The 27,745-nt window shown below is 41.2% G+C and overlaps 2 protein-coding genes across 3 annotated transcripts in view; both read left to right on the top strand.

The window, feature by feature from the left end:
- ARL8B (ADP ribosylation factor like GTPase 8B) overlaps nt 1–13,098 on the top strand; it is a 38,797-nt gene extending 25,699 nt beyond the window's left edge. For both annotated transcript variants that reach the window (XM_061618546.1, XM_061618547.1), the window contains exons 4-7: nt 7,428–7,521; nt 8,794–8,861; nt 9,108–9,178; nt 10,820–13,098. In XM_061618546.1, the coding sequence (XP_061474530.1) occupies nt 7,428–7,521; nt 8,794–8,861; nt 9,108–9,178; nt 10,820–10,869 (283 nt within the window). In that variant the 3' untranslated portion in view covers nt 10,870–13,098. The remainder of the gene's footprint in view (nt 1–7,427; nt 7,522–8,793; nt 8,862–9,107; nt 9,179–10,819) is intronic.
- A 9,240-nt stretch (nt 13,099–22,338) lies between these two features.
- EDEM1 (ER degradation enhancing alpha-mannosidase like protein 1) overlaps nt 22,339–27,745 on the top strand; it is a 30,071-nt gene continuing 24,664 nt past the window's right edge. Inside the window, exon 1 of the mRNA XM_061618544.1 lies at nt 22,339–23,055. Coding sequence (XP_061474528.1) covers nt 22,598–23,055 — 458 coding nt within the window. The 5' untranslated portion in view covers nt 22,339–22,597. The remainder of the gene's footprint in view (nt 23,056–27,745) is intronic.

Below are 27,745 nucleotides of genomic sequence, written 5' to 3'. Positions count from 1 at the left end.
GAACACGACAAAGGATTTATTTTTAGAAACTATTGTTGTGTGTATTGCATGAATGAGTACACAGTATTTCTGCATAAACCTGGGATCTGATAGCCTACAGTGGCTGCTGTTTAAAATGAAGTTTCTAGATCACATGGCTACCAATGAAAGCTTGGCAATAATTTTATATTTATTTTAAAATATTTAGTAAGCCTTTTAATTCAAATTGAGCTTCCCAGGCAACCTCCAATGAATAGAAATAAAGGGTTTTCAAATATGAGATCCTTTGCCAACCAGGTCTTACTGATTTTTTTTATTGCAGTACTGTGTTTTTAGTCTGTCTACCACCTTGTAATATTTGATACGAAAGTGCAGTTTATACATGTGTGTTATGTGCCTTCAAGTAGATTACGACTTATGGCAACCCCATGAATCAGTGACCTCCAATAGCATCTATTATAAACCACGCTGTTCAGATCTTGTAAGTTCGGGTCTGTGGCTTCCTTTATGGAATCCATCCATCTCTTGTTTTGCCTTCCTCTTTTTCTATCGTCTTTCCTACTGAATCATGTCTTCTCATTATGTGTTCAAAGTATGATAATCTCATCTTCATCATTTTAGCTTCTAATTATAGTTCTGGTTTAATTGGTGCTATGACCCAATTATTTGCCTTTTTCTCTGTCCATAGTAAGCGCAAAGCTCTCCTCCAATACCACATTTAAAACGAGTTGATTTTTCTCTTAGCCGCTTTTTTCATTGTCCAACATTGACATCCATACATAGAGATCGGGGAATACCGTGGTCTGTATGATCCTGACTTTAGTGTTCAGTGATACATCTTTGCATTTGAGGACCATTTCTAGTTCTCTCATAGCTGCCCTCTCCAGTCCTAGTCTCCTTCTGATTTCTTTATTGTCTCCATTTATGACTGCGCCAAGTATTGATTATCCTTGACAAGTTCAATGTCCTCGTTGTCAACTTTGAAGTTAGATAAATCTTCTGTTGTCATTAGATATCTTGACATTTAGCTGTAGTCCTGCTTTTGTGCTTTCCTCTTTAACTTTTATCACCAATCGTTTCAGATCATTACTGGTTTCTGCTAGTAGTGTGGTATCGCCTGCATATCTTGATATTTCTCCCTCCAATTTTCACACCTCCTTTATCTTGGTCCAACCCCACTTTCCATATGATATGTTCTGCATATAGATTAAACAAATAGGGTGATATAATACACCCCTGTCTCACTCTCTTTCTGATGGGGAACCAATCTGTTTCTCCATATTCTGTCCTTACAGTAGCCTCGTGTCCAGAATATAGGTTGCTTACCAGAACAATCAGATGCTGTGGCATCCCCATTTCTTTTAAAGCATTCCATAGGTTTTTGGGATCTACAAAATCAAAGGCTTTGCTGTAATCTATAAAGAATAGGGTGATTTTCTACTGAAATTCCTTGGTCCATTCCATTATCCAATGTATGTTTGCAATATGATCTTTGGTGCCTCTTCCCTTTCTAAATCCAGCTTGGACATCTGGCATTTCTCGTTCCATATATGGTAAGAGCCTTTGTTGTAGAATCTTGAGCATTACTTTACTTGCATTGGATATTAAGGCAACAGTTTGATAATTACTGCATTCCCTGGGATCCCCTTTCTTTGAAATTGGGATGTATATTGAACGCTTCCATTGTTTTATTTTACATATTCAACAATTTTTTGTCAAAATTTGGACAGATTCTGTCTCAGTAACTTGTAGCAACTTGGTTGGTATGCCATCTGTTCCTGGTGATTTGTTTCTTCCATGTATTTTAAGTGCAACTTTCACCTCCGTGAATGAATCTGCCATCCTTGCATCTCTAGAGTTCTTTAGTGTGTTGCTTCCATCTTTTATTTTGTCGGTCAGTCAGTGTGTTCCCCTGTTGTTTATTCAACATCCCTACTCTTGGTTTGAATTTCCCTTTCATTTCTCTAATCTTTTGGAATAGCGCTCTTGTTGTCCTCTTGTATTTCTGCACAATAATTGTTGTAGTAGTTCTCTTTTTCCCTCCATACTAGTTGCTGTATTATTGCATTTAGAGTTCTAACTGTGTTTCTCTCTCCTTTGCTTTTGCTTTCCTTTTCTCTTTAATCATTTTAAGAGTTCCATCAGTCATCCATTGAGGTCTTTCTCTCTCTTTAATTAGAGGTACCGTATATTCCGGCGTATAAGACGACTTTTTAACCCAGGAAAATCTTCACAAAAGTTGGGGGTCGTCTTATATGCCGGGTGTCGTCTTATACGCCGGAATATAGTATTTCTCCTGCTTGCAGCCTGGCCCGGCGTCCCCTCCCCTGAGGGGAATCCCCATTGCTCCTCCGTCCCCGCCATCTCCTGCACGGCCTCCTCTGCCGCAAAATGGCGGCCGGGGTGGGGAGCAGCAGCAGCAGCCTCCCCGCATCCTTCTCCTCCGTGGCGGCCTCGCCTGCGCTGCCTCCCGCCGCCGCTGCTGCTCCTCCGCCCGCGGCTGCTCAGGCGAGCAACGGGGCCGCGGCGGCGGCGGCTGCTCCTCCTCGGGCGGCCAATGGCGGGCCGCTTTCTTTTTTTTTTTTTTACAATAATTTTTATTCAAATTTTCATAAAACATACAAAACAAAATCATAAAACATTCAAAGACAAAAAACAAAACAAAACAAAAATGATTAAACAAAAAAAAATAAAATGTTGACTTCCCATTTGTCACATATCAAATCAGTTATAGGTCTACAATATATAACAATCCTGTCTCTTAAATCATATTATAAAATCACTTTCCTCCAGTAGTTATCTTAATTAATCATCAAATCTCATAAACATTACTTTATTCTTTCCACAAAAAGTCAAAGAGAGGTTTCAATTCTTTAAGAAATATATCTATCAATTTTTCTCCAAATAAACATGTCAATTAATCCATCTCGTTAATAATTATAATAATCTTATTGTCATAACCATAGTCCAAATAAACATTTCGATTAATCCATCTCATCAGAATCTGTTAGGTCCAATAATTTCAATAGCCATTATTCCATTATCCCTATTAGTTCCATCTTCCATCTTCAATAGTCCTGTTAAGTCCAGTAATTTCAGTGTCCAATCTTCCATTATCAGTATTCCATAATAATCTTGCTGTTGTAGCCATAGTCATATAATAAGAGTCTGATGGGAATTTCCTCTATCCCAAATATTTTCTTGCCATCCATTCTGAATAAGTTGCTGAAATACTGTTGTAAGGTCATATCTGTGTTCTTCTTTTTTACAAAATGCACTGGCTCATCTCTTAAGAGTTTTTCCATTGTCACATGGCTGCAGTTAATTCCATAGATTTTCTCTATATCAAGCTCCATCACATCATTCCAGTCCAGAAGATTATCCAAGCCATTGATAACTTTATCTCTAATATCTTCATTAATTTCTTCAGAGATAACGTTAAATTCCAAACAGTAGATTTTATTTCTAAAATCCATAAACTCCAGATCTTTTTCCAATTCCACATTTGTTCCAATCGCCAGGGCTTGTATCTTCCCTTTATTTTTTCTTTTCTCATCTCTGATCTCATTCTCCTCTCTCACAGGATCCCCTATTTCTTTAAACTCCTGCGTCATTTTGCTCAGTTCAATTTTCAGCTCCTTACTACCCTGTCGCAGGGTTTGTTTCGTTATCTCAATCTCATCCATTATTTTCTGAAACATAGTTACTTCCAGATTCTCAGCCACTTTCTTGATTGCCATTTTTAAAACCACGAAAACAAAGCAAAACAAAAATAAAGAAAAACCACTTCTTATTTCAGCAACAATTGGGTTAATATTCCAGGCTTGATGACATCACAGTATAAACAGAGCAACCTGCCTTATCTCTCTATGTTCAAGAATGCAAAACAAATTTAGTTCCCAGCATCAAAACAGTTAGTGGCGTCGTGAAGAAGCAGATTCGTCAAAATAAAATAGACCAAAAAGAGAATAGTCCCAGACAATATAATATTCCTTGGAATAGAAATCAGGAATAGAAATCCCTCTTCTGTGTATATCTTTAGAATGCACTTCCAGGACAGCTTTTTGCAACAGAAACAGAGATAAGCTGTTAATTTCGTGGATAACAGAGAAGAGTTATAGCTCACCCAGAAGCTGTCCAAAGCCGATCAATCTGACAAATCTCCTTTTGCTGCAACAATTTAAACCAAGTAAAAAAAATAATAGAAAGAAGGGTGCTTGCCTGTTAGTCCGTTCTCTCTTTAAAGAAAAGATAAACGTATCGCTTAAGCAGATAGAGCTTGTTCGGAAGTCCGTCCGGCATTGTTGGCTGGACCTTATCTCATAAATTAATGAAATCCAGTCCTCCCAACAAAAACAGGCTTTTGAGGTTGATCTCTACGTTTCTCCCTGCCCGGGAGAAATTTCATCAGTCAAAAAAAAAAATGTTCTGACTGATTTATATCTGAATAAGCTTCTTTTGAGGCGGGAGCCCGTCCCAAAAGCAGGCACAAGCGAAGTCACCCTTCCCGGAAGTCAACGGCGGGCCGCTTTCGATGCTCTCGCCGCCGCAGGCCGCGCCGGCGCCTCCGCTGACGCACAACCACCGGGCGGCGGCAGCAGCAGCAGCCTCCCTGCGTCCTTCTCCTCCATGGCGGCCTCGCCTGCACCACCTCCCGCCGCTGCTGCTGCTCCTCCACCCGTGGCTGCTCAGGCGAGCGACGGGGCCGCGGCGGCAGCGGCTGCTCCTCCTCGGGCGGCCAACGGCGGGCCGCTCTAGCTGCTCTCGCTGCCGCAGGCCGCGCCGGCACCTCCGCTGACGCACAACCACCAGGCGGCGGCAGCAGCAGCGGGAGGCGGCGGAGGCGGGAACCCGCTGCCGACAGCTGCCCCTGCGGCCTCCTCCTCGGCTCCCTCCGCCGCCGCCGGCCTACAACTGGCAGGCGACGAAGCCGACGGTGCAGGAGCGCTTCACCTTCCTCTTCAAGAACGAGGTGTTCAGCGACATCCACTTCTTGGTGGGCAAAGGTCGGTGCGGGCTATGGGGCGAGGGGGCTCTGGCCATGCAGGGAAGAAAGGGGAGAGGGACGCTGGCTTTTTAAACGGGGATCAGGGTCTTTCTTGCGGCTGGGGGCGGGTTGCTATGGGGGCATGCGGGTTGAAGAGTTGTGGCTGTGGTTGGGGGCTGTTATTCCGGCGTATAAGATGACTTTTTAACCCAGGAAAATCTTCTCAAAAGTTGGGGGTCGTCTTATACGCCCAGTCGTCTTATATGCTGGAATATATGGTATTCTCTTTTTGCATTCTTCCCTAATAAAGTCTCTGACTTCATAGTTCTTCTGGTTCTCTGTCAGCTAGGTTTAAAGCCTCAAATCTGTTCCTTATTTGATGTTTATATTCTTCTGGGATGTTATTTAAATTGTATTTTGGTATTATGATTGCTTTGTTCTTTAGCTTTACTCTGATTTTCTATATTACCAGTTCATAATCTGTACTACAGTCTGCTCCTGGTCCTGTTTTTGCAGGAAGTATGGAACTTCTCAATCTTCTGCTTCCAATTAAATAATCAGTTTGATTCCTATATTGACCATTTGGTAATGTCCATGTGTACAGTCTTCTTTTTGGTTGCTCAAAAAATCTGTTTGCAAGAAACAAATTATTGGCTTCACAGAATTCAAGAAGTCTCTCTCCTGCATTTCTATCTCCTAAGCCCCGTTTTCCCACAATTTCTACTTTTTCTCTGTTCCCTACTTTTGTATTCCAGTCCCCCACGATTATCAGAACATCCTGCTTTGGTGTGTGATCAATTTCTTCCTGTACTTCTGTGTAAAATCTCTCAGTTTCCTCTTCTTCTGTGTTTGCCAATGGAGCATAGACTTGGATTATGGTTATGTTAACAGGTTTCCCGTTAAATCTCACTGATATAGCTCACTCACACCTTGCGTTATAGCTCTTAATTGTTTTTCCTACATCCCTTCTCAGTATTAAAGCAAGCCCGTTTCTTCTTAATTTCTCATTTCCTGCATAAAATATTTCGTAGTTGCCTGATTGAAAGTGTCCCATTCCCGTCCATTTTAATTCACTCACACCAAGTATTGTAATGTTGATATATTCTATTTCTTGCTTGACAGTTTCTCACTTTCCCTGGTTCATGCTTTTCACATTCCATGTTTCTATTGTGTACGTTGAGCAACTCCAGACTCTCCTTTCGCATCTCTGCGCATCAGCCTCTGGGCTTCCTTTCAGCTTTGACCCAGCTGTGTCATTAGTCACAGTGCTACTTGTACTTGTCCATTGTTCTTCCCCATTAGCTCCCCCAGTGCCATCTGACTTGGGGGTCTCATCTTCCAGCACTATCTCGTGTTGCATTTTGGCAGGGCTGTGGAGTTGGTACGCCAAACCTTCGACTCCGACTCCTCTATTTTTCTACTGTCTGACTCCGACTCCACACAAAATTGCTTCCAACTCCACAGCCCTGAAAAGGGCTGTAAATGTCTTTTTAAATTGGAAGCTCTCATAGGAGCATTTTTATTGCTGCCTGAATATGCGCTGATCTTGGCATCACAGCATTTGTCTTCATCTGGGTCCTGTGTCATACACTGACACACAAAATGTTTTCCATCTTGAGTTGTGGTGAAATGCTCAATTACAGCTGACTTCATGGGAAGCTTCTTTGACATTTTGAATTTATATTTTAAAAAATTTGTCAATCAAAATTTATTTTGAAGTTGGAGTCAGTACATTTCTTTCGACTCCACCCAAAATTGCTTCCGACTCCACGACTCCGACTCCACAGCCCTGCATTTTGGATAGTCTATTCATAGGGTTTTCGTAGTAAAAGGTATTCAGAGGTGGTTTACCACTGCCTTCCTCTGAGTCTGGATGCCTCTTAGTCTGGTGTCTCAACTTTGACCATTCCACCTTGGGTGACCCTGGACCTCTTGCTCTAGACTCCTGACGTCATTGCTCTCAGCTTCTTCAGTACTCTCAGACCCCCTCACCACATTAAGGTGTGCATCCTAGAGGGGGGCAGTTTATACATAGTTAAATAAAAATAAATAGAAAACAAGACTTAGCAAGACTTCCACACCTACTCTCTATAACTCCATTTGGCTATTATTCTGTAACCTCTCACAGAAATTCCCAGCAGGATTCTGGCTAACTACAAACATTAGATCATATTCTAATATGGCCTAGTTCACACTGCATCTTAAAAGGGTCTTAATCTACCTACTTGCCAACCTCAGGGAAGTGCAGTCACTATTGCTGAGGTTAATATGTGGGTTGCAAGTTGCTTATACACTGTACATTAGTTTAACTGGTGATCTATTTTAGATCCTCTAGTAGTTGGATGGGGCTTTTGTTTTTGTTTTTTTTGCTAGAGTTACATTAGTTCAGACAGGGTTGTACTGCAGGATTGTATTGTATATGCTATTAACCTGGTGGTCACTTAACTCATTCCTTTAACAGGTATATGGTAGACGCTGCAGATCGTGAAAAAATAGAAGCCTCTAGAAATGAGCTGCACAATCTACTAGACAAACCACAGCTACAAGGAATTCCTGTAAGTAGTAAATGTCTGGCTCGTCATCCCATAGAAATACTTAAGATGAAAGTTTGGGGAGGAGGAAGGAAACCTGTTTCGAAATAAACTCTAGCTTGTTCATATGTTAGTAATGCTTGCACTTGTGTTCAGCTTCTGTACCTCCATCCATTCTATGTTCTTAAGCATGTCTTTGATGTGCACATCTGTCTCTTGTGTTTGCATCAATCCTTGTGCAGAAGCTTCCACAACAGAAATATACCCCAAACAATAAGATAGTTCTAATGTTTCCCAGAGTGCAATCTGCTAATGTGAAAAGTGGTTAAAAATAACCTGATATGTTGGGTAAATTTAAGCAGACAGCAAGACAGAGAGAGAAAGTTTTTTTTTTTGACAACCTGGGTTCAAAAGGTTTTAAACTGCTAACTAAAGCCCATACGTCTGGCCTGTATACCAAAGCCGACAATATCTGACTAATGGTCACCAAAAAGCTTTTAGGATGGCATGGAAAGGAGCCTTCTAGTTCTGCTTCTTGGTTGCTTTGTTCATGTCTCACTACTTTACTGCCCCTGCATGCAGCTGCTGTGTTGCATCTGACAACACTGCTAGTGGTGCAAAAGTGTGGGCTAGCCATAGCATAGTCATATTTCACTGCTCTCTATCCCATGGCTAAGAAAACCAGAGGTGAAAAAAGGTACAGGACGAGATCTGTGTGGACTGCATATTAATGTAGTACACACTAGAGAGGTATACCCTAAGAGTGGTACCCTAAGAGTGGTACTATCTCATACTTTGCATTTGTCTGTGGCCATTTGCTTTAGGTCAGAGGTGGGAAACTGGATGTGGCTGGCAGGCCAGATCTTTTCCTCTCCCACCACCTGCTGGCCTCCTTTCAATCATCCGATGTAATTATGCCGCCAGGTAACAATTTCAAAAAGTCTTCTTTAAAGGTGTGCTCACTTTAAGCTCCTGATTGTTCCTTTGGAGCCGTACCTTTATCTGCTGCACACATATCACATGACATCAAGTGTGGGGGAGGTGGGTGTGGTTTGGGAGAAATGGCCTTGCAGGCCAAATTGAGACCTGTGCTGGGCCTGTTTAGGCCCATAGACCAGAGTTTCCTAAACCTGCTTTAGGTTAGCTATCTAGATTCTGAAACTTTAGTTCTTTCACATTTACTGTTTTGTTTTCTCTCTGTTCTGGTTTACAAGAAATGGATTAGTGTCTTGTTTTAAATAGAATGTAAGCTGCCTTTATAAGAATACAAATAAATACAGTACCTTCCCTTTTCAGGTTTTAGTACTTGGAAACAAAAGAGATCTTCCTAATGCTTTGGATGAGAAGCAACTTATTGAAAAAATGTAAGTGATTATGGTAAGATGCTCTGTGCTGACTCTGTTCAAAATTAAACTTTGTAGGGCAAGATAAATGTTGTAAGAGACCAGTTTTGTATTATAATGTGATTCTTAAAGAGTCGCAAGATGTCTTTCTAGTAATTACCTTAGAAATATTCCTATTAATTACAGTGTGGATAGCAATACTTTAAAAATAAGAGGGGCACTGCCACGGATGATCACAAATGTGTTCCTGTGCTGCTTTTATTTCAGGAACCTGGCTGCTATTCAAGACAGAGAAATTTGCTGCTACTCCATTTCCTGCAAAGAAAAGGACAATATAGGTAATTAAAGTACAGAAGTGCTAATTTCTCCTGAGAGCAGCAATTGGAGTTATAAAGGCTCTTCTTGCAAATATGCACACTTCCTTTCAGATGTTTAGCAGTTCTTGCCAACACATCCTAGCATTTCATGAATTCATAACTTTGTGTAATAAATTGCTTGTGGAACTAGACAGACCAAACATGTGGTTTCAGAAAGTGAAACTGACATTTATTCAGAACTTTTCTGAGCTAAAGTGTTGTAGTCTAATCTTTACAACAGCCTTTCCCAACCAGTGTGCCTCCAGATGTTGTAGGACCACAACTCCCATCTTCCTGACCATTGGCAATGCTGGCTGAGGCTGATGGGAGTTGTGGTCCAACAACATCTGGAGGCACACTGGTTGGGAAAGGCTGCTTTACAAGATGTCTCTCCTTGAATGGTGTTAACTGGCAGTCTGTTGCAAGCACCTTCAGTCTTTCCCCTCAGCTCAGAAAAGTGGAACTGTCCTATGGCATTACTTGGGTCTTATTTTTTTCAAAGGTAATCACAAAACCATGTATAAAGAGAAGAAAAATATACTAACCACACACACTTCACTTAAAATGTGAAATAGGCTGTAGTTGGCTTAAATAAGAGAGTAGCAAAACCAGCCTGCTTTGGAGAGATTTGGAATTCCTCTAAACCAAAGTGGCCTTGCCCAGAAGCTTCAGATTAATTTCTGAGGCTGTTTCTTAGTTTCAGTTTGTATGCCCAATTTGATACATTTTTGAACCACTCACAGACAAGTTCTCCATAAAAACTTAATTTTCTTATACCCTCAGAGCTGTAATCAGAGTGACTCAGAGAGGGCTGCTACCATTTGCCAACCGGACTGAGGCTCCCACTGGAAGGGGATGGTGTTGGAGAGAGACTGTTTTTTTACTATTTCTCCTCACCCTTGCACACTCCACCTTTCATAGTATTCTCTGAAGTCACATTTGCTTTGAACAGCTTTTGAAGGGGCATGGGGAAATGGCAGGAAAAACTGCCTTTTCATGCTTCCTCCCGTGGAGCGTCCAGTGGGCAGAGTTCTGGATCCGACAAGCACAGCTTTTGATAATGCATCTAATATTTACTGTTTGAAATGGTAAAGGCCCTGCAGTGTGCACATCAGCTCTTGAACATGCATGAAGAAGCTTTTTGGATCAAGGCCTGTGTTGAGGATCAACCATCAAGGCACCAATATATCCATTTAATCTTTGAGTAATGCCTCCTGGTTTAGAGAATCTGAATTTAGTCTTGTCCCACACTGTTGACTGCCTGCCTATTTTTAGCATATCTTTTCATAAGGACAAGTAGCAACAATTCAGAAATACTGAGTGAGTTAAAATACCCTGAAACCTATCCAAAGAACTTCTTCCAAGATGCTTGGGGCTTGGCCAACTTCTGAAAGGTATTTCCATAAATTGATCATTTATGATCATTTATTTAGCCTGTCTATTGGCTATTTTCCTGTGGTCTTTCCCTCCAGAATCTGGAAAAGGAAAATGGGCAAGCCCTACTCTAAACTTTTAAAATATATATTTGTGTAAATAAGCCTAATCTTATTTTTTAAATTTGGATGTTCAACTGCAGAAAGTAGAATATCAGAGATAAATGACCAATGTTTCTTTTTCTTCTAGATATCACACTTCAGTGGCTTATTCAGCATTCAAAGTCTAGAAGAAGCTGAAATATCACCAGTCATCCCCCAATTGGCCATAATCTGTTGTCTGCTCCTTCCATGATGAAATGTTTATCGAGGATAGTCCTCCTGTATCCAAGGAATTGCCTTTTTTCAAAGTTCATGCCTCCATGTGCACTGCTGAAGACTTATATTCCTACTTCTGTCATAAAAATTGGCTAGAGTTATGAGTCGTGCAAATGTTTTTATTAGTTCATCTAAGCAGTAGCAGTGGATACCCCTCTCAAAAGCTATCATTAAATCAGTGTGTTTCTGCTCTGGTCTTCCTGAGCCAAGTTTTTATATTTGATTTTCAACAAACTTATTTAATTCTTGTATTTAGTGGCTCGTTGAAGATGCTGACAGAGGGCAGCACAAGGATTCTAGCACCACTTACTGTGGTTATAAAGCTTTTAAAACACTGTTTAAATGGGGTACTAACTTTTTCTACCAGATGCATGTGATATGTGTTGTAAAATGGTTTGCAATGGAAAGTGCCAGCCACTAGATATTAAATCACTAAATTCCCTTGAATTCTCAAGCTTCCTTCATCCCAGTGAATGAGATGGCCATTTGTCAATTTTTGTATCTGTGCAGGTCATTGCTAATAACTTTACATGCTGAAATTTTAAAGGGGAATAGAATACTTCAGAATAAAGCTTTCAAGAATTTAAACACACAGGCACGTCAAATGAACTTGAGAATCTCAGACTAGAGTAACAATCACATGCTCCTTGAAATGCTTTGCAAGGCCAGTCCAGCTGCATGACACTCCGTTGGTGTCACACTGACTCCCAGCACAAAAGAATCTCTCACTGTTTGGCTTGTCCTTCTCTTAATGGAATAGTTGAGCACAGTTGCACTTGGTGGTAGGAAATAACTATGCTACTGTGACAACTCTAGGTTTGTCTGCTTTCTTGGTGCGCAATCATGTGTAAAAGTCCACAGGATAAGAAGTGTTAAATGGTGTTTTGAAGCACACGAGAATCAGTGAACTGATCCTGTTTCTTGGTAAGCTTCTACACAGCATAGAGGTGTATGAATCATAAACATTAACACTACTTTTGTAGCTTTACCTTCTTGGCAATGTCAATATTTAAAGGGACAGACTTGTTAAGGCTGGTTTTGTTCATACAGTGTTGATGTAGCCCACTGTATGCATACAAATATATGGTGCACTGCTTGTGGTGCCCCTTATTGTGTGTGTGTGTGTTTTTTTAAAGCAACACCTGCATGTACTTGGATGCTACACTTTTCAGAGTCCATGTTAATGTAGGTTTTATATATTTAGGGGCATGTTCATTATATGCCTGATCCAGTACAAATGATTTCTCAAAGGAGAAACATTTCATACTGGACTCAACTACTATGAACAGCCACAATATAGTTTGTCTTTGCTACTCTGCATGCATGGCAAAACCCTTCAGGTCTAATACTGTCATTCCTGTTTTACTTTCAAATAATATCTGCCAAAAGGCCACAAGTGATGTCTTTATAATGCCAAGGAATATTTATAAAAAAAACTGCCACAGTTCTGTCAAATGGTCTGGGGAAAATAAGATGGGATCATACAGTGGCTGCAATAAGTGAATATGTGTGTTAAAAGTATTGCAGGTGAAATGTATGAATACTTATAGAATGTTACAGTAGCTTTGCTATAGCTCTTGGACCAACTTAACACATGAATGTACCCCACAACATCCAGTTTTGATTTATACTGCCATGGCCTTACTGTTCCCATACAAACTACTGCACTGTTGCACAGACACAAGTATTGCCTCCATCTGCAAATTGAGCTTGCATTTTTAACTCTATATGCTTCAATAAATCCTGTGTTGTTGGTGCTGTAGAGAAGGGTCAATAACTTGCTATTGTACTGTATTGTACTATAGACTGCTATACTTGACTAGACTCTCTGCTTGTGCCTAAAAATAAGGAAGGTGAACTAGAATGTGTCAGGATTTTTTTCCTGCGAGAACCAAATTACTGTTAGGTAATTGGCCTGTTGCTGAATTTAGTGTGTTTGGATTGGGGTTTTTTTGTGTGCATACTTCACTGCTTTCAGCATTTTGACATCAAAAACCACTATCAACATTTTAACCTGTGCATTAATCTTGGCATGTGAACAACTTCTACATTTACCAATCTATGTAAATATGTGAATTTTTTATTTAGGTGGATGGCATTTTGTTTTACTGCTGTTTAGCTTTATCCAATAAACTTACGTTTTCAGGGTCATGCTGACATGTATGTAATTGGACTCTTCAAGGTCTGTGTGCCTGAAGTGGGGTAAGAATACATCCTGCTCAGGTCTCCAAATTTTAGACTCTTACTATTCCTGTACTCATTGAAACTTTCATAAGTTCAAGGCCCTTGGGGCTCTAGTAAACTGTATTCTCTTCACAGGGAGCAAAGCCTCTAAACTTAGTCTGTGGAATATGCAGTCACCTCCCTAAAGCTTTGTAAGGTAGAAATTTGTATTCCTGCACCATTTGTCTAATAGAAAAGCTTTTTCCTTAAAATGTGCATGACCTAGCTATGCCTTAAAACGGGGTCAGGGAACTGGTGGATCTCCAGAGTCTGTTAGACTACAACTCCTACCATCCTTAACCATTGACCGTGCTTGAGACTAACAATATCTGGAGGCATTTGGGTTCCATATATCTCACTTAAACCTTCACTCTATATTGATCAGCTCACAGCTGGTCTATAACAAATTCAGTTACCCCACACCTCAAGATCTTTTGTGTATGATTTGTACCTAATTAAGCTAATCGGAACAATTATGTATAGCTCATGCTATTTGATATTGAAAAATACTTTAACTTCCCAAACATCTGGATGGGGGAATTCTTGTTACAGACTTGTAAAGGTGTAAGCAACTTAGCTGTCTTAATTGGGGTATGGAGCTAAATGTTCTTCTGGGGAAAAGATAAAACTAGCTGGAATCTTGGGTTCTAGTAAGGGCAAAAGTAGAAGCAAGGTTAGCAGAAAAAATTGCATTTGTTCATACTGTGTAAATAGGAAAAGATGAGCTACTTGAAGGTTAATATACATAATCTATATAAATCTTCAGCAAACATGAGAATGGAAGGCTTGAATGGATTATAGTCAGATTTGGGTATGGAGCCATAAAACAAAGTTCCTAGCAGCTGGAGAGCCCAATGTAAGAGCTGCTTTTGAACAAGTGAGGAAAGGTGAAGATGTTAACCCCTTCCACTTGAGCTATTTTACTTCTGAGTTGCTACTGGGGTCATTTCAAGTTCAATATATCATGCCACAAAAAGATTTTGGGCCATAATTGCCAGCTATTTCAAAGGTTTAATATAGAAAGCAGTTTTCCCAACTAATTAATGGTGCTAAGCGACACATGCCTGAAGATGTATCACAGAAAGGTTAGGAGTGCATTTGTAGACGTAACTTGTGCAGCTTCTACTAGTCTAGCAATGATCAGCAAAGCCAGCACTACAGACCTTGTGTGGCTTGTAGCAACTCTTGCAGGTACAAGTTTTTAAACACTATGCCTGGACTGGGGAACCTGCGGCCCCCCAGCTGTTGGAACTGGAACTCTCATCATCCCTAGCTGGGGCTGATGGGAGTTGAAGCCCAATAACATCTGGATGGTCACTAAGTTTCTCATACCTACAGTATGCAAATGGTTAATTAGACTGAGGCTAGTGGATGGAGAGGCTGACTGGTATTTCAGGAAATTATAAACTACATTTGCAAGGATTGCTGTCTAGTCCCTGTAAACAAATTCCACATTTTGTTTTTCCCCTTGCCTCTCTGCTTAATCTCCATGCTTTTTAAAGGCCAATTAAACTGCACACATTTAAGTGCAATGATGTGCAAATCAACTATGAATTGTGAGGAAAGTGAAAATGGATTCATTTGCAGAACAATGATGGCCTAAAAGATCTGGATTTTAGCTGCAGTAGAGGCTGGCATTTCCTCCACCAATCTGTTTATTCTTATGTAAACATACGATTTCATGCCTACTTAGATTCCTTCTGCAATATCATTTAGAAGGGCTTTGCAGACCTCATTACCAGAAGAAAACAAACATGCAGGGAATGACTTCTATTGCAGGCTTCTTATTATCTAATTTCGGGGGGGGGGGTAAGTGACAAACTACTTAATCAACAAGCCTTTGAGTGGTACTCATAAGACTATAATAGAACAATTATCAATAAAATTGTTAAAATCAGCCAATGTTAATTTACATAATGTATATGTACATTATGCATCTGGATAGTTTGCTGAAATAAAGTTTTTAACAAGTACCTAAAATAGTATTGCAAGGGTGCCTACCTAATACCAATATTTTAAGATTTAGGTCCCACTTTTAATAGCAAACTGCAACATAGTTCCCACTTCACATAAATAATCTCTCACATCATCTCTCTCTTGAGGGCCACATTCCCTCAGGGATAATCTTTTGGAGACTGTATGTCGGAGGTGGGCAAGCCGTCTTGTACTAATAGTAATTTCTAGTAATTCACTTCTGGTTCCTTTCCTCTACACTTATTTCTCTGTCATGCTATTTTAATAGGAATGCAAGAATGAGGAAAGAAATGAACGGGTCAGATAGTTCTGGGTGCTGCAAGTGATCCCTGGGCTGCAGGTTGCCATCCCTTGCCAAATGTGTCTGTTCTTTTCCTCCTTTCTGTTGTGGTGGGGACCTTTTAAATCAATGAAATGAAATGGACTGCCTTCAAGTCGATCCTGACTTATGGTGACCCTATGAATAGGGTTTTCATGGTCAGTGGTATTCAGAGGTGGTTTACCATTGCCTTCCTCTGAGGTTGAGAGGCAGTGACTGGCCCAAGGTCATTTATAAAAGAGTAAAAACATAGTGCAGTGAGTTTAATATGTACTCATAATTTCCCATACACACAGCCCTTCTATGAGAAGATCAGTGTGGGTTTAAAACTAAGTTGCATGAAAATGGCTTGATTTATCGATGTAATTTATAACATGGTAAGCCAGCACTTGTGTCTTAGAACAAGCACAACAAAGACAAAACAACTCAGTTATTGCATAGGAATAGTACAGGAAAACCATTCTCGGGAAGAGGAGGTGTGCCCTAAAGACAAGGTCAAATTGCAGGAGGAGGTCCTGTGAGCTTTTCTGTAGGTCTGTCCCTGCTGCTCAATAACTCATTACCCCTGCAGTGTACGTACCAGCATTAACCTTTAAAAAGCAACCCCCGGGAAGGACAGGGCAGAGCTAAATGACAAACAGGCTATTCTTTGTCTTATTTGTGCATGTCCTGTAGCTTTTACTTGCTATGGATGAACACTCAAGTTGAATGATGATTCTATATGGAAGGTTTAGCCATAAGTCTACACTGCGGAGGTCTGTTTTATAAAGAAGGGCATGTTCACTGGTCAGTTCTCATATTACTGCTATCCAGTGCTTTTCTGGTAAAAAAAATGAGATACTCATATCTTGATAAAAGTGCTGTGGGTGCAACCACCCAATGGTTGCCATGGACAGCCAAAAAAGAGGTGGCAGTACTCCTTGCTTGCAGAAGGTTCCAGGTTCAATCCATGCCGTCTCTAGGTAGGGCTGAGATACTCTTGCCTGAAATCCTGGAGAGCTGCTGTTAGTCAGTGTAAACAATACCGAGCTAGATGGACCAATGGGCTGACTCAGTATAAGGCAGCTTCCTGTGTTCCATACCAGTGAGTACCATAACAAAAAAAGTGCCGTTATCTATGGCTGCAATTCTGAACCCATTTACCTTGGGAGTAAGCCAGAGTAAGTTCAATGGGACTTACCTCAGAGTAGACATGGTTAGGACTGCAGCCACAGTCAAGTTTTGTCTCTGATTTATCTACAGTCAGTAGGGTACTGGCAAATTCAGAAGTGCGGGGTCCCTTCATGGTACTCATGCTATGCCTCGTCGTAGTCACAGGGCCTCACTCGCTTCCTTGTTCTCCATCGTCATCTCCACATTCCTCCGTGCTTCCCCTGAGTCTTCTCAGTGGCTGACTCATATCCTTTCATTCTGATTGGCTCCAGTCAGCAGGAAAGGACAAGGAAACATGTTAGATGTTTCTTCTCAGTGGCTAACACACTCCCCTTTTATGTTGATTGGCTTGTAGGACTTTGGAGACATAGGGACCTAGCAGGGACTCTGCTCCCAAAACAGTAAGGTGTCTAAAACATATGCACCCCCGCAAGACTTGTACAACTACACCCCTGTGAAGGATAATTTTACAGCAGATGTCGATTTGGCAGCAATTTGAAAACCTATCTGTGTGATGGAAATAAAAGAAGCAGCTTGGGTACCTTAAAAACTTAATAAATGTATTGCCCTGTAAGAGCCAGAGCCCACTTTGTCTAATAAATTGAGAGGTCACTTAAGTGCAAAGATATCTAATCCTCTGTATTAGTATTATTAGTATTGACATTAGTATGGTGAGTGACTGCCGCATGCAAATGAAGTCGCTGGTATCTCACCAGAGACAAATGAAAGTGAGAAAACAGTCCCCCAACCCAGCCTACGTAGAGCTTTTTTTGTGATGTCACTCACTGGTACCAAGTACAGGCACCTCTTTTTTTTGCTCCCTAAGGCAGCCATTTTGTGCTGGCACTCCACAGCACTTTTATCAAGGTATGAGTAACAGCATCTACTTTTTTTAATTTACCAAAAAAGCTCTGTGTGTGTGCACACCCTCACCCAGAACTTGTATCCAAAATCCTTTTTTAAAAACATTAACGAACTTGAATATTTTTGCATCCCCAGAATATTCATCCCTTCTCCCCCATCTTACCCTACCCAACCTCCCTTTTTTACAGCTTCAAACTAGCTGATTGTGCCCAATGCTTACACTGATGCTTACATTGCATAATGCCACATTATTGTTTCCATGTTGATGCAAACTGCAGGGCTTACCCTGGATACCCCTGACAGAGCTCCAGTGCAGAGCTTGGAAAAGTTCCCTTTTAAACTACAACTCCCATCAGCCCCAGCCAGCATGGCCACTTGGTTGGGCTGATGGGAGTTGTAGTTCAAAAAAGGAACTTTTCCAAGCTCTGCTCCATGGCCAGAGGGGTTTAACAGTCAGAACCTCTTGTGACTGTAGCTCTGTGAGGGGAATAACAGTCTCCTAAACAACTCTTGGCACTCTTAGAATCAGAATAGTAGAGTTGGAAGGGGTTTGTAAGGCCATCAAGTCCAACCCCCTGCTCAATGCAGGAATCCAAAGCATTCCTGACAGATGGCTGTCCAGCTGCCTCTTGAATGCCTCCAGTGTCAGAGAGCCCACTACCTCTCTAGGTAATTGGTTCCATTGTCGTATGGCTCTAACAGTTAGGAAGTTTTTCCTGATGTCCAGTCGAAATCTGGTTTCCTGCAACTTGAGCCCATTATTGCATGTCCTGCACTCTGGGATGATTGAGAAGAGATCCTGGCCCTCCTCTGTGTGACTACCTTTCATGAGGGGACATATCTCCCCTCAGTCTTCTCCAGGCTAAACATGCCCAGTTCTTTCAGTCTCTCCTCATAGGGCTTGGTTTCTAGTCCCCTGATCATCCTTGTTGCCCTCCTCTGAACCTGTTCCAGTTTGTCTGCATCCTTCTTGAAGTGCAGAGACCAGAACTGGATGCAGTATTCAAGATGAGGCCTAACCCATGCTGAATAGAGGGGAACTAGTACTTCACGCGGTTTGGAAACTATACTTGTTAATGCAGCCTAATACAGCATTTGCCCTTTTTGCAGCCACATTGAACTGTTGGCTAATAGTCAGCTTGTGATCAACGACAATTCCAAGATCCTTCTCACATGTCGTATTGCTGAGCCAAGTATCCCACATCTTATAACTGTGCATTTGGTTTCTTTTTCCTAAGTGTAGAACCTTGCATTTATTCCTGTTGAATTTCATTCTGTTGTTTTCAGCCCAATGCTCCAGCCTATCAAGGTCGCTTTGAATTTTGTTTCTGTCTTCCACAGTATTAGCTATGCCCCCCAATTTTGTATCATCTGCAAATTTGATAAGCATGCTCTGTACCTCCTCATCCAAGTCATTAATAAAAATGTTGAAGAGCACTGGGCCCAGGACCGAGCCCGGTGGTACCCCACTCATTACTTCTGCCCAGTTTGAGAAGGAACCCTTCACAAACTACACTTCCCAGGATTCTTTGGGGAAAGCCATGACTATCTAAAGTGGAATAAATGTCTGGTGTGGATGTGGTCAGGGACAGTTTTAGTTTAAATTTGGGTGGGAGACCATGTGTCTGCTGTAGAACAAAAAGGTGGGGGACCCCCCCAATAATGATATTGCTAACAATGTTTTTTGTTTTTTAAAGGAAAGGGGTTTTCCTCTCTTCCTCCTTCCCCTTCCTCGCCCAGGTCAGTTTCACTCTAAGCATGGTTGCATAAGAGTAATCCTATTGAACTCAGTAAGCTTGCAAATGATCAAATCTGCCCTCCTCCTATCCTCTCTTCTCTCCCTCCAGCGCTCTCCTCCACTCCATATGCTCAGAGGCATGTTACCAAATTCATCCAAGCTACAAATTCTGTTTGCATTTTGACAAATTTGTAGGGCAGTACAATATCTCATCTCCTGCTCCCCTGGTGCATTCACTATAGCTGCCCAATTTTCCTGCTTTTTAAAGTTTGATAGAAATATCTGTTGGCTATAGGTACATTCTTAAATCACAGGCGTTTTGCCTATTAGAGAATTAAATAGTGTTTTTCCCATGCTGCTTCAGTCTTTTTTCAGACAGTAGAAGCTCTGATTATTTTGGAAAGAAGAGGACAATAGCTTAACCTCCACTGGTGTAGATGGTGTTAGCACTTCTTTCCTGCTTTTTTAAAAAGAGGTGATGTATGAGGTGACATACTGGACAGGTGAGCCTATCGTCATGTATCTACATTTTGCCACAATCTGTCATTCTATCAGTATTTTAATTTTTTAAATCCTTAACAGTTTGTACTTAAACATCCTTTTACTGGTATGTAAAAAAATAATTTAAATATTTCTGCTATAGCACCTATGTCTTAACACAAATTTTAAAAGTTGATTTAAACATCCAACAGGCTGTTTTTGGGGTTGATGTCCATACTGGATTCAGAAAGGGAAGAGGTCGCAAACATGCATTGGATAATGGAACGGACCAAGGAATTTCAGAAGGGAATCACCCTGTGCTTTATAGATTATAGCAAAGCCTTTGATTGTGTAGATCATGAAAAACTATGGAATGCTTTAAAAGAAATGAGGGTGCCACAGCATCTGATTGTCCTGATACGCAACCTATACTCTGCACAAGAGGCTACTGTAAGGACAGAATATGGAGAAACCAATTGGTTCCCATTGGAAAGGGTGTGAGACGGGTTTGTCACCCTACTTGTTTAATCTATACACACAACATATACAGAAAGCAGGATTGGACCAAGATGAAGGAGGTGTGAAAATTGGAGGGAGAAATATCAATAATTTAAGATATGCAGATTATACCATACTACTAGCAGAAACCAGTAATGATTTGAAACTGTTGTGGTGTAAATTAGTATATTGGTTAAGCAGAGATTTACAGCGGTCTGAAATGCGTGTGTACTAGTGTTTGCGTTTACCTAAGAAAGCAGGCTTTTACCCTGCATTAGGATCACTGAAACTTAGACTTAGTAAAATAAGAAAAGCTACTTTATTTGTAGAAATACATAGTGGGTAGAAAGGCATACTAGTTCTAACTAACTAAGTTGGAGGCGCAACGCCCAGGCTTGGGAGTTACCCTCATGGCTAGGAGAGAGAGAGCAGAGACAAAGGTGTCTCCTCTCAGACAGTGGAGAAGAGAAGAGGGGGAAAGGGTTGAAGGAGGAGGGGCAGATAAGCTTCCCTTAAGATGTATCAGTCTAATAGCAGAAGGAAGTCAGTCACAGCATCACAGGTAAAGGTAATCAAGCCTATCCATCCGGAGGACCCTAACTCTATCTCCCTTCTGGAACATAAAAGAACAAAACAGGAGTTGCTCTTGCCCCACTTCCAACAGAAATGAATGCTGATGAAATTTAAAGAGGAAAGCACTAAAGCAGGACTACACCTGAAAGTCAAGAAGACTAAAGTAATGACAACAGAGGATTTATGTAACTTTAAAGTTGATGAGGAAATTAAACTTGTCAAGGATTATCAATACTTTGCCACAGTCATTAACCAGAATGGAGACAATAGTCAAGAAATCAGAAGGCTAGGACTGGGGAGGGCAACTATGAGAGAACTAGAAAAGATCTTCAAATGCAAAGATCTATCACTGAACACTAAAGTCAGGTTCATTCAGACCAAGGTATTCCCTATCTCTATGTATGGATGTGAAAGTTGGACAGTGAAAAAAGCAGATGAGAAAAATCCACTCATTTGAAATGTGGTGTTGGAGGAGAGCTTTCCGGATACCATGGACTGAGAAGAAAACAAATAATTGGGTGTTAGAACAAATTAAATCAGAACTATCACTAGAAGCTAAAATGATGAAACTGAGGTTATCATAATTTAGGCACATCATGAGAAGGCACGATTCACTAGAAAAGAATAACGTTGGGGAAAACGGAAGGGAATAGAAAAAAATAAATAAAACCAAACAAGAGATGGATTGATTCCATAAAGGAAGCCACAGACCTGAACTTACGAGATCTGAACAGGTTGGTTCACGACAGATGCTCTTGGAGGTCACTGATTCATAGGGTCACCATAAGTCGTGATCGACTTGAAGGCACATAACAATAAAATTTTCTTGCACTGTGTAAATTTGCCCCTGATCTTCTAATTAGCAGTAAAACATTTTTTAGTCTTTTAAAAAGCTATTGAAGTTGTACAATGGCTTCTTAATAAAAAAATTATTTAGTGCTTTTTAAAAAAACTACATTTTAAAGCGATTTTAATATGATGTAGATTGCCCTTTCTTTACTGAAAAGGTTATGTGAGGCTTGCTGAAGGGAACAGAAAGGGATGTAACCCTCCTTCCCATAAAATTGCAAGCTGTTTGTATTCTTTTTTACATCTCGTGGAAATGAACAACTTTATCCTAGTGGCATATTGGTGGTGGGGGTGTGATTGTAACTGCCTGTGTGTCTTTCTACAGCAATCACATAGGTAGGAGGAAAAAAAGGTATTATTAGAACTACAAAAAACTTTTTAATAGTCCAGTTTTTGTTTACAGTAGTTCTATAAACCGAGCTAAATTACAAGTACTCCCTCTACCGACAGTAATGCTCCCTGAATGCAGGAAAGTCAGTATTCTAATCTGGCAGATAAAATGCGGCGCTGATGTGGCCCGAGGCCCTCCAAGGCCCGATTGGCTACGCTGCGGCTGAAAAATCGTAGCTCGCCAACCACCCCTTCTTGTTACAAGCTCTTCCCTTTCTGTCAAAGACGGCGAACTTCAAGGGCTGGCGTCATCCTCCTCCTGCCGCTTTTAGGGTAGCGACGGCCGCCTAGTGATGACGACAGCAACGATGACTCCGAAAGGGCCTGTCACAATTATCTCTTTTCCTTCACGCCCCTCCTGCTCCGCCACCTTTTACATATACTCATCGCTCTTAAAGGAGACGTGTTTTGATCAAAGATACGGAGGAGGAGTCAGAGGGCGAGACGAGTTGAGAGGTCGAGAGCTTTCGCCTTCGGTTCTCTCCTCCAGCAGGTGCGGAGCGTTCAGAGCGGAGCTTCCGCTTAAAGTATGCGCATGAAAGGGGCGCTCGGTGGCGCTGGTGGCGCTGAAGGCTTCGACTCTTCCGACCATGCAATGGCGGTCGCTGGTGCTGGCGCTTGTGGCTCTGAAGCTGGCCGGCCACGCGCTCCTCTGGCTGGCGGGGCCCAGCCTGGGCTTCTACCAGCAGCGGCTGCGGGCCTTCTCCTGCAGCCCTGCCAAAGAAGGCGCCTCATCGAACTCGCGCTGCCTCAAAGCCAGCTTGATAGCCCCGCACTGGGCCTCCTTCTTGGGCAGGGCCTGGGGAGACGGTAGTGGCGGCGACATCAGCGGCGGCAGCAGCAGCTCCTCTTTGGAGAGCGGCGGCGGCAGCGACGAGTATGAACAGCGCTACAGCCGTGCCTTCCCCCCTCAGCTCCGCACCCAGCTCCGCGACGCCGCCCGCAGCATGTTCGCTTTCGGTTACGACAACTACATGGCGCACGCCTTCCCCCAGGATGAGCTGAACCCCATCGATTGCCGCGGGCGGGGGCCAGACCTAGCCGACCCGTGAGTGGTGCGAAAACAAAAATGGGATGGGATGGGATGGGATGGGGTGGGATCTTGAAAGGGCCGGGCTGGTGGCGGTGGGGGAATCTCTCTCTCTGTGGTTGAGTAGCCCTGCCTGTTCTTTCTTGTCCTTTCCTCACTGTTCTTATCGTGGTGGGGACGTGTTGTAGTCGTGGGGGTGTAGGGTGGAGGATGCGCTCAGTTCTTGGTCGAGGGCATTCCAGCTTCTGTGGCTGTTTCGCTTGCTTCGAGGGTGAGATCTGGCATCATAAACGAGCTTCAGACGTGAGGTCGTAAAGGGAGGAGGGTTTGAAGAGGAGGTAAGGAGAGAGGACAGGTGTACAGGGGGTTGGACTTGATGGCCTTATAGGCCCCTTCCAACTCTACTATTCTGTGATTCTATGATACATAGTACCTGATGTGTGGATTGAGTCAGGAGGGGAGAAGAGGAGTTGAAAGTTCTTGTGAATTTAAGGAGAAGGTAGAGTGGAGGAACTTAAAGGAGTAGGCTTAGAGTGCTCTTTTTCAAAGTGGTTAAGGGGGCAAGTTATGGGACTGTTTTGTCATCTCTGTGGATTAGTAATCATAGTTACTGGCATGTATTCACATTTCTCTCTCATAGTCTTGTATTGTTGGGGAACTATCATTTAAGTACCATGAGTGTGAGAACCATATGCTGGTGTAGGAACCTGAAGACAGCAATGTCTTGATGCTAATTCCGTATGGGATTCAAATGGAAATTTAAACTGAGTTGGGGGATTCCTGGATGTAGAAGTGGTTGGGGGTAGAGTTTAGGTGAAAATGCGGAGCTTGATTTTGAGATGCGAAGAGCTGGATTTCGGAGAGATGACACTGGCGGTAAAGGTATGGCTGTTAGTAGGATGAACAGTCGTTCAGGACCGTAAAACTGGACAGGCATCAGGGTTGTGTAGTGGCTGCATGTACTTTTAAAGTGTACTCTTCTTTCCAAAGAACAAAGGATGACAAGAGTGTGACAGCCATGGGTGTCCTGCAGCTTGTTTTCTCAGATCCTGTTCTTACAGAAGTGACCTAAATGTGTTGCACCTAGTGATGCCATCTTAAATGTTGTTCGTAGTCCTAAAAATGCTAGAGTGTTTTGAAAATTGCATAAGGATTGCTTCATTCCTCCTGGGAGGGGGAAGCAGTAAGCATTGGGGTGAATTTCTCTTGGGTGTAAAGACTAACTTTACTGCTAAGGCTTTGGTTGTTACTAATAAATTCTCTGCTTCCTGCAACTATACAGACATTAATATCAATGTGCTTTCTGTGGTAGTTCTCTTTTTGCTAGTGAATGACTGCAGGTTACGGTATATGCAGTAGCAGCTTACTGATGTGTGTGTAGTTTAACTAACACAACTTAACATGTTGACCAGCAAGTCTAAGGGGGTATGCCACATTCTCTATGCTTTCCTGAAAATTGATTTATAAGTGAGCAGTATGACACCTTGAAAATAAGACCACAAAGGTTTCTAGTTCCCAAATACCTATGGACATAAGAAGAGCCCCTCTTTAATCTGTTTCCCAGTCCCACAGTAGCCAGATGCCAGCGGGAAGCCTACAAGCAGGGCATGACAGCAACAGGCCTCTCCTGTTTGTGATTCCCCAGCAACTGGTATTCTGAGACATGCTGTCTCTGATTCTTTTATGCAGCCATCATGACTAGTAGTCGTTTATAGCCTTATACTCCATGGATTTGTCTAATCCCCTTTTAAAACCACCCAAGTTGCTGACCCATCACCACATTGAATCCCATAGTAATTATATGCTGTATGTACAAAGCAGCTTTGGTCTGTCATCCACTGGATGGGTACTCAAATTATATATGAGAGAGACTAATTCCAAAACTTCTTGTGGCACCTTCTTCCACTTTTACCACATTTTGCATTGTTTTGTACACATTTTCCATGTCTCTCTGTTCGCTTCTTACTTTTCTCTAATCTGAAAAGCCCCAAATGTTGTATCCATTGGGAAGTTGCTCTAACCCCCCTGATAATTTTGGTTGCCCTTTTCTTTACATTTTCCAGCTCCATAATGTTCTTTTTGATATGTGGCAACCAGAAATGTACACATTATTGTGAACATGGTCGCACCATAGATTTGTATAAAGGCATAATGATAATGGCAGTTTTATTTCTCCCAGCATAGCATTCACCTCTTTCACAGCTGTTGCACACGGAGTAAACATTTTAATTGAGTTATTTACCACAACCTCAAGATCTCTTCTGGTCAGTCATTGCCAGCTCACATTCCATCTGTATATATGTGGTTAGGATTTTTTTGCCTCAGTGTGCATCACTTTACACTTACTTAAATTGAACTGCATTAATTAATTAATTAATTAATTAGACGCCCATCTGACAGAGGTTAATCTGCCACTCTGGGCGACGTACAACAAAATACAATACATGTATTTGATATTTTATTGTCCATTCACCTAGTTTGGAGAAATACCAGTTTGGAGCTCATTGGTGATCCCTTTTTATGTCTACCACCCTGAAATATTTTGATGTCATCTGTAAACTTGGCCACCTGAGTGCACCAGAGTCCAGGTTACTTCTTAAAAAGCACTGGTCCTAAATGAATCTTTAGACTTTGCTTCTTATACCTGGTTGGCCACTGTGAGAACAGGATGCTGGACTAGATGGGCCACTGGCCTGATCCAGCAGGCTCTTCTTATGTTCTTATGTTCTTACAGTGCTTCGCTTTACAGTGATTTGCTAATACAGTGGTCTCAATTAGATGCAATTAGACTAAAGCCCCACTCATATGGCGCTTGTTCTGCTTTTACGGCGGTTTTCGGGCATCGCGTGCCATTCTATTCAATGGGTTCTGCTTTACAGCAGTTTTCGCTTTACAGCGGGGGTCTGGAACATAACCCACCGTATGAGTGGGGCCCTACCGTATCTCTCTATTGTGAGAACTGCCCATTTGTTCCTTCTCTCTGCTTCCTTTTATTGAACCATTTAGTGATTTATAAGAAGATCTGTCCTATTATCCCATCACTGCTAAGTTTAATCAGGAGCCTTTGGTGAGGAACTTTGTCAAAAGCTTTTTGAATGGAAAATAATCTGTTTTATTGAAATATGTTACTTTATCTAATAATTTAATTAAATTTTATATAAACGTTACACTATAAATATAGTTTTCTGTCCATAATTCTTATTAACTAACCCAGAGTTATCTAAAAATGGAAACATGAGCTTGATTTTCTGGAATTTGATCTGGATGACAGTTACATATTTATTTATTTATTTATTTATTAAATAAGCATATGGAAAAATAATTCAATAAGAATCTAGCATAAAACTTATTTAGGGTTTAATTTTGGCTCTTTGCTCAGTATGATGCGATGTGTAAACTAAAAGTGCTATCTATTAAAATGCACTTGACATTTCACTGGAACTAATAGGCCTGTGACAGCAAAGCAATCTGAGCCTAAAATTTTATTTCATATAAAGTTATATTGTGCTGTATGGACTTTATCATGCTGTCTTTGCAGATTTTATAATTACCAGTGTGGCTGCTTCTAAACAGATGTGCCAGTAAGAAAACTTTAATTTTATGCTTGGAAAGTGCTTCTGCGGTAATTTTGTCAGCGTAGAGTAACATCAAAGTAAATCTTAATGCTTTTATAAAGAGCAGGCAGATGTCTTTAACCTTTGCCATCTTTTTCATTTTTGAATGGTGCTTCAGGTCCAAATAATGCTATTTTCTCGGAGGAAGCCTTCTCTTCCCCGAGATGTCTTTCTTTCTTTCTTTCTTTCTTTCTTTCTTTCTTTCTTTCTTTCTTTCTTTCTTTCTTTCTTTCTTTCTTTCTTTCTTTCTTTCTTTCTTTCTTTCTTTCTTTCTTTCTTTCTTTCTTTCTTTCTTTCTTTCTTTTTCATAGAACAAAATTAACTATAGTTTCCCCATATATAAGTAGTTTACTTCAAATTTCAAAAACTCTTGAAGTGTTGAATGTTGGTTGTAGACCTCTTGACTAAATCATAATTTTTAGGTAACTTTGGTCATTTTATTATAGGTCTTGAAAAGGGGAGGCAAGCTTAAGCGTTGTCTTTATAAATACAGTTGCCTACATCTCTGTTTTTGTCAAAATAGCCACTGATTCTTAATCATCTAATTTTAAAAAAGAAAAAACAGCAACAAAATCCAGCCAGAAGTTCTTGCTTCAAAGGCTAAGTTCAGGCTTTTGTTAAAATACCCTATATCATGGCAGTATCATATTCCCATCTACTCTTGCTTTGTAAAAATCCATTTTCACTGCAAGCAGCTCCTGTGTTTCTTGCCCACTGACTTTGAACTGCTTTCTTTCATGTTTTTGTGACTTAACTGGCACTCTGATGTTTGTATAAAAACATCACATTTGAGCAAATGTTTGGATGTTTCAGGTTACTTTTAGAAAATCATTTTTGGGCCTAGTTAAGAGGAGTACTAAGAACCTAAGGCTAGGGTTGAAGAAAAGATATGTAGAACTACATGACAAGGGAGCTTATTTTGCTGTTTTGAAGAAATAGTCCTCACTTTCAAGGAGACAAGGTTACCTTTAGGCTGAACAGTGGGTTGTCACTTCAGTGTCGCTCTAGAAAAAACAGCTTTTATGCTTTCTTTGGATCTTGGATCTCCCCCTAAGGGTGTATGTTACGCATACTTTGAAAGGAGGAACAATCCG

Source organism: Rhineura floridana, chromosome 3 (genome assembly GCF_030035675.1).
Source record: "Rhineura floridana isolate rRhiFlo1 chromosome 3, rRhiFlo1.hap2, whole genome shotgun sequence".
Classification (NCBI taxonomy): domain Eukaryota; kingdom Metazoa; phylum Chordata; class Lepidosauria; order Squamata; family Rhineuridae; genus Rhineura; species Rhineura floridana.
This window is presented reverse-complemented; position numbering and strand designations above follow the sequence as displayed.